At 43.2% G+C, this 7,893-nt stretch overlaps 1 protein-coding gene across 1 annotated transcript in view; it reads right to left on the reverse strand.

The window, feature by feature from the left end:
• PTPN1 (protein tyrosine phosphatase, non-receptor type 1) overlaps positions 1-7,574 on the reverse strand; it is a 34,437-nt gene extending 26,863 nt beyond the window's left edge. Inside the window, 1 exon segment of the mRNA XM_027697329.1 lies at positions 7,412-7,574. Within this exon segment, the coding sequence (XP_027553130.1) occupies positions 7,412-7,474 (63 nt within the window). The 5' untranslated portion in view covers positions 7,475-7,574.
• Positions 7,575-7,893: the final 319 nt, after the last annotated feature.

Here is a 7,893-nt window from a genome sequence, read left to right on the forward strand (position 1 = left end):
CCCTCAGTGCTCAAGGTGACTTTTGATCCCTTAAACCACACGTTCCCAAAGCATCCACAACAACCAAGAGCTGAGACAACTATGGAACTCCTAACAAAAGGAAACAAGACATCCCACACACAAAGTAGGAATCAAATTTCAGTTCCTAACAATGGAAACAGGCCTTTAACATAGGTATCAGTGTGTTATTTAAGTAAATTCAATATGAGATTAATGCTGGATGCAGCAGAAAGGTGGTTTTATTTCTTCCATGAAAGATACACCCAACTAGGAGGTGGGACTGTCCAAGTATTTTTTCATTCCAGAGACTAACAAATCAGCAACTAAATAAGGTACATGTTCAGTATCAGTGACACCGAAAGAATTCTGCTTAAAAGGACAGTGTAATTTATCATGCCAACAAGGACTGGTAGGAGACAGGAGGAGAGTACATGCTAAAAACAAAAGTCACTGGAGAAAAATATACAACAATTTGGAAGCAATCACATCTGACTTGGTGTTGATGATAAATACTTTGAGTTTAAAAACATACAGACTCTAGCTACCAGTTAAACCACAGACCTCTCAAGTAAGCTGGCTGGATTTATGTTGCTTCCACAAGTAGCTGCTCTTTACTAACTCATTACTCCACTATTTACTAATGCAAAACCTATGGAAACATAAGTTACTGGGCTATCAACCCATATTCTAGGATAAAGTATTGTCCAACATGGAAAGAGAACCTACAGAATTAAAAATGAGAAAAAGAATTAATTAAAAACATTTCCAAAAGTTCCATATTATGCCAGTTCATTTTGCTTCCCAACAAGGACATCAGATTTTTCACTGCTGTTCTGTGAACCTTTTTTTCTTAAAAGTAGAAAGCAAAAACTCGATTTGAAAGTAGATCAGCTATCACTACTAACAGAATCACATGAATTTCCAAGAATCACTTTTATCACTTTTCCTCAGTACAATATGACAGGCAAGCTGTTGAATCTTAGCCGTGCTCAGCGTGGGTGAGAGAAGAAGCACAGCTAAATGCACAGGGTTTGGGGGAAAAGGAATTGGCTTTTGTACGACATCATCTACAAAGTGAACACACAAAGGCATTTGGATGCTCTATCAAAGTGCCTCTCCCAGTCAAACCAGCAAGGGCATGTCTGCTGGCACTGGAGGGAAAAAAGTACTTCTTGTGCAAATCAACATGAAACAAGTTGACCAATGACTAAAACAAACCCCCCAAACTCTCAGTGTAAGTGGTGTACACAGCCAAGCTTACAGAGCAGATCAAGTCTCTATTAATTAGGAACGTTGCAGAGAAGTGGTTTCTGCGTGTTCATAAACTCACTTCTTCTAGAAAAACTCTCACTGGAGCTGCTTTCCTCTGACACTGATGCTGTGCACACCTTCACTGAGGTGCAGACACAAACGTTCCAGTCTAATAGTTTTAGTCTAGTCTAATATTTTAAAAATAATGAAGTTTTAAATGTATGCAATTCTGTAAAATGTCTGAACGCTGACAGTGCTTCACCTCAGCACTGCAGACGACACCAAGCCCTAGGCAAGGCTCTGATGTTTTGTGTCTCAGTTTGTGCTGTCCTTTTTCCAAATCAGTATTACAGAAATAAGCAGAATTAAGTAAACTTTAATGTGAAATCACTGGGAACATTCTAACCACTCCAGCTAAGGGGTTGGGGGTTGTTTTGTTTATTTTGCTAATTTGGTAGGTTTATGGTACAATATTAAATTTTCAAATATTTATCCATTTGTTGTTAATAAGCCTCCTACTCAAGTCACATTTTGAGAAACTTTCCCTCTATGCAGGGAACTTATCCCTTCCATGCTGGAAAACAGGCCTTTGCTTTAACAGGGAATAACAGAATTGCAAGGAAAAAAACCTCCTATGATGCTGAATTGTCTGAAGCACTACAGGAGCTGCCCTTTCTGTCACACTCATTTGCAGGTACCTAAAAAAACCCCCAAACACAGAACCCCCCAAACCCTAGTAAAACACTCCTTAGTATATTATCAGTGACAGAATACTGATACTAAATGCAAGTATTCTGTTCCTTTACCTCTGTGTTACAAAAGGGCATGAAAGTTAAAAAAAAAGCTCTCTACCACTCCACTGAATATAAATATCATTTTGCATATGTGGAGACTGAAGGAAAAACTAGTTTATTTAAGTATGGGAAAACAAATTCACTGGCATTATCTGGTGGCTGAAACAACCCCCCCAGTCTCACATTCACTGGAGCACAAGCAATGCCATGACTTCAAGCTTGTACCATTTCTTACCGGTTTTGTATTTTGTAAACTCTTACCTCCTTAATTTTCTTTTATATCAAAGATGTCTACTGTGAATCACACATGAATTCTCAATTTTAAGGAATCACTTAGTATCCTCAGGTATATAATGAGGCTAAATTCACAATCCAAACAGATAAGTAGTGACGCTGATCTAAAACCTGATAATTCTCATGTTTACAAGAAAGTAGCAGTGATATTTCAGTGTAAACCACAGCTTACAAAGTCTCAGCTAAAGAGAACCCTTGGAGAAAGTCCATCTGCAAAGTATTACGAGAAAAGATTTCATTTTAATGTTTAGTTAACCATAGGATGAACTGTTATTTCAAACCTACCCAGAATATTTAGAGAGTTATTTTAGTTTCAAAAATACTTGGGTCTACCACTACCACATTTTATTCTCTACTTACAAGGGCTATTTCTATCCGAATTTAACAAAATTTTGGCATGTGGCCAACACTGCTTTCTCCTTAAGTTTTCTTCTATACATCTATCCTTCGAGCAGCCAGAGAAGGAGGAATAAGTACCACGTGGAAGAACACACTACCACCACAAAACCCTTCTGAATGTGCTCAGAAGCAGGTGGAGCACTGTGTGCACATTGTACCATTTCTAGGTTTTTAGCAAATGATAACCATAACAGGATCCATTTTTCTATGTTCTACTTTCAGCATGCTATCACAGAAGATCTGGGTTCAAATACTTAGATTTTAGACTCTGAAAATCAAGCAAAACTAAGCATCTTAGTAGCTCCACATATCAGGACTTGCCCAAACTCACATTTGCCAGCAGTAGACACAATTGGTCTTGACCTGAAAAAGCCAGTAGGAAAAATGTAGCAGTGCTCTGAATCAGTCTTAACAGCACAACATGTACCATCACCAGCAATTCAACAGAAACTCTGGTTTTCAGGGGAGGATTCTGGCTCTGGGAACCACAGAGACTCTGCTACTCCATCCCTGTTTGCCCCTCCACACGTGTATCAAGATTCAGTGGCTGCACAGCCTGAAAACATGGAATATGTCTGGCTTATTGAAGGAAAAAGAGACTCCCTGCAACTCTCAGTTCTAAACCAGCTTTCCATAACCAGAGCCAATTACACTAAGCCTCGAATGAATCAACAGAGCACGAATTAAGCAGTGGCAAGGCATTGCATGCAGAGACCTGCACTCTGCAGCAGCAAGAACTGGCAGAATAAAGCCCAAAGATGCATTTATAATAAGTCATGCTCATGCCTCAATTTATCTGCTGCTCAGCACCAGAGCAAAGCAGTAACCCAAATGCAGCAGCACAACATCTGAACCCTCCTGCAGCTCCTAAACCAAAAACACTTGTAGGACTTCCTGCTCACTGACTTTAAATACACAACACAACCACACTACTCCAAGCCTACAGGGTCAACCATTTCACAGTTTACTTTCAGCATCAAAACCTATCTACATATTCTACAAATATTTCCCAGACACAGTGAATACATAAAAAACTTCCCATGCCTTTTCTCTCTTCACAGAGAGAGATCCAAATGTCCACAAAACCTTTCTATCTTCCTCCCATCGTCTGAGTAAAGCTTATTAATTTTCATAATGTGGAGTATTTTAGTTTAGCTTGGAGAGGGAGTTGGAAAAACTGACATTCACGTTAATATTTGCTTAGAATACCCTCAAAAATTAATAAAGAAACTTAGAACAATTATGTGTCTCTTACAGGCCTCAAACCCAACTCAACTACACTTCAGCTTTCCAGAGTTCACAGCAGCATAGTTAGTTGTTTTCAGGATACCCACTTCCAAATATATTTGAAAATGTAGACTATGCCCAGTTCTTTCTTACTTTATATTCTACTAACTATAAAAATTAGAAAAGGGTGCACATTTTAGTTTTTCATTTTGTTACCTTCACATGGAAAACTCTGCATGAGCTGTCCCCAAATGTCAGCTCTGCCTCTGTCCATAGTGCATAGAATCCCAGTTGAATGGCAAATAATTCAGAGGTATTTCTACTGTTCCTGATAAGCACATCAACATTAATATCATTGGCCAACATACTAAAGTCAACATACTCAGTTTATATAAACACAAAAAGCAACCCTACCTGTATTTGAGGGTTGTGTTTTTAAGATAATATCTCATTCTATCACACTGTGTAAGAAGTTAGAAACTAAAATACCCCCTAAAATTCCAAAAGACTTCTGCATATAAAATTACAGTGAAAATGTGGGTTGCACTCACTGTGAGTGAACGAAAATCAAATGTTGCTTTGATATTCTGAACAAATATCTACCTTTTTCTCACCTGCTCTAACAGCAAGCCTAAACTGTATTTTTCTTAGCTTTGGGCTATGGGTTTTTTGTTGTGACATCTCCAGAGTGAATGCTTTTCATTCCAATAGATAGTTCTAATGATATTTATGCAGGGTGCGTACCATTCACTTACCCTTAAGCATTTGTTTTCTGTTGCACACCTTTAGCACGTGGCAAAGCTCACGTTTAATCACGTTCCTTTAACTTACTGTTTTATGGAAAAGGATTTGCATTTGGATGGGCCTTTCTTATGCTTAGATCAGGTCTTATTTTATTAATTGTCTTCTGTTTCTCTAAAATACAAGCAACAGCCAGAGCCTGAGCAGTTCTTTTTATCACTTAGGTCCCTGAACAACCTTCACAGGATCTCATGGCTCATAGTTCTTGTAGCATGTAAATCTAGAAGAAAATAAAGGGACAAGAACGGGTATTAAAAAACAAAAAAAACCTCACCCCAAAACTAAAATCAAAATCAACAAAAAAACCCACCAAACCAACAAAACATGAAGAACCTCATCACTGTTCACCCTGTTCTGACCAGCTGTTGTGGAGAATGTTCCAGTACACATGTGGTGCCCAAGTCATGTCGTCACAAAATCACCTACATAAGGTCTTAATTTTGAAATGTTTGTGTCCCCATCCTGTGATTATTTCTGCTGAAAAAAAGAAAAAGTAATCTAAATTCTATTCTGTCACAACTGTACTATCATAGCTGAACACAGCTTCCGCTCGTCCAAAAAAAACCAAAAAAGAAGCTTGGACAATTTCAACCCTTCTAAGTCACGTGGCACCCAGACAAGCCTCCTTGTAGCCATACCTTCAATTAGCTTCACCTCCCTGTAGTATTCCTAACTCCTCCTCCAGATGCTGTGCAGCTCTGTATCTCTAGATAACAGATTTAGCCAAGAGCAAGAAGAAGAGCCTGTTGGCAAATTGCATTATGTTCACTTGGATTAGTGGTGAACATTTCTGGATTTTAGCAGTAACAACCGTTAACACCAGCTACCAGAAGCCTGTGGTACAATGAACTTGGGGGAAGGCTTTTTTTCTGCACTAATAACATACATTATTCTACTTACTGCATTCTTCAGGCAAAGCCTGGTATTTGTAGGAAAACTGCTTTGTTAATGTCACAGCCCAGTCATCAAAAGCACGGATTATAGAGAAGCACATTGTTCTTCCAGATGTACATGACCTGCCAAGATGTCATTTTCAACAGCTGATTTAAAAGCAGGATACAGTTGAGAAACTGAATTTCATGACACAGATGCACATATTTACTAATCAATCTTAGGGAAAAAAAACCAAGCAAAAACCCCACCCACTGTGCATATCAATAGTTGGATGCAAATCAAAGAATCACTTTAGTCCTTTTATTTTTTTTAATTGAATTTCAATCCTGAATCAAAGCTCATGCTGTGCCACACTTTAGGCAAGCTACTGAGTCACATCATTCAAAGAGAGTAGGACAAAAATATCACTGAATGCTGATCCTTCATTGAAAATGGCCCATTCTCTCATTCTCCTTAGATACTTCATTTCTGTAATTAAATTGTACCTGTAGAATTAGACCTCTTCCATTACAAAGCTCTATTACTCAAAATCATTTCCTGAGCACTAAGCCTGCAACACACCAAATCGTCCAGAACAGTTCAGCAAAAACATAACGTCATATATCCACATGACTTTCAACTGATACAGTCAGCAAAGCACAGACACTCTGCAGGGAAGGAAATATAAAAAAGGGACCATGCTCAACATTTCATGCTTATTCTCTAAATGTCAAACAACTGAAGACGTTCATCCTGCAAGCTATTGCTTTTAAAACTTGCCTGCTGGGATTCTGAAACTCGAGTCCATTTATTTCACTTTTATACAACTTCACTCCTTTCAGAGGTCTATCACCAGAGAAATTCATACTGAAAGGAAGCAAAGCTCAACATCTTTGTTGCAAATATGAACTTCAGCTCGTTAATTTATGCAATATACCCGCCTAAACATTCAAATGGATGTTTAAGTAATGCTACCTGATCTGACTGAACACATCCACCCAGCCATTCATGTACTTCATCTTCTCTTAAACTTCACTTTAGATACACGTGTGAAGAACTTTTAAAGAAAAAAACACTAATTTCTGTGGCTTGTATGTGAAACTGGATCCAGCAGCCAAATACCCCTGCAAGCATTCATGTTTGCTACACAGGTGTTTTAAAATGTTATAAAAAAATCTACATGCACTAAACGACATAACAAAAAACCAGTACCAGCTAATCGCACAAGTATTACTAACATGCTGTTTTAGGCTCTGTTCTACGATTAAGGTGACTGCAAAGCTCGGTGCGTGAGATGCTGCCCATCACTGCTTTTCTGTTCCAAAACAAAAGGCAAATCCGACAGATTCCCTCCCCCGCGGCTCGGAAAGCGCAGTTCTAACAGGCTGCTGAGGACTGATGTCCGCGCTGGGCTCCAAGCGGCGCCTGGACGAGCCCGGAGCGCGGCTGAGGATCCGGCCGGGGCAGCTCCTCCCGCTCCGGGCCCGCGGCCCCCGCCCCGCGGTGCCCGCCCGGCCGGGGGTCCCGGGGAGCGGGGCTGTGCCCGCGGGGCAGGGGCGTTCCCCGAGGGGCACGGCGGGGCCTCCCGTGCCCCCCGGCGGGGCTGAGCGGGGCAGGCACCGAGGGCGCGGGGGGCGGCGGGCAGAGCCCCCGGCCGGGCAGGGCAGGGCCAGCCCCCGGGGCCGGGGCAGCACCGGCGGCGGCACCAGGGAGAGCGTGCGGGAGCGCTCCCGCTCGGCGCGGGGCAGAGCCGGCCGGGCGCTGCCCCTCACCTGGTAGATGGCGGCCCAGCTGGCGGCCTGGTCGAGCCGCTGGAACTCCTTCTCGATCTCCATGGCGGGGGCCTGGCCCCCCGCGCTGCTCCGGCAGCTCCGGCTGCAGCTGCTGCCGAGGCCGCGGCGGCTCTGCCCGGCCCCCGCCCTCCCTCCGCCGCCGGAACTGCGCACCCGCCCCAGCGACGCGACGTCCGGGGCGGTGGGGCCGGGGCAGCGCCCGCCCCGCGGGCCGGGGGGCTCCGGGGGCAGCGCCTTCCCCCCGGGCCCCGAGCGCCGCCTCCGCGCCCCCGCCCGAGCCCCGGGCAGAGCGGGCCCGGCCCGGCCGAAGGGCCGCAGGTTGGAGGCGGCAGCGAGGACGCGGCAGATCGGAGCCATTCGGGCCCCAGGCCGGGCCCCCTCTGGTGTCTGAGCCGTGGGGAAGGGCTCGAGTCGTGTGTTCAAGCTGCGGCAGGAGGGTCGGAATTCTTTTGAAGTTCTCC

The sequence above is a fragment of the Neopelma chrysocephalum genome, unplaced genomic scaffold (assembly GCF_003984885.1).
Source record: "Neopelma chrysocephalum unplaced genomic scaffold, ASM398488v2 Primary Assembly neopelma1_119, whole genome shotgun sequence".
In the NCBI taxonomy this organism is placed as follows: domain Eukaryota; kingdom Metazoa; phylum Chordata; class Aves; order Passeriformes; family Pipridae; genus Neopelma; species Neopelma chrysocephalum.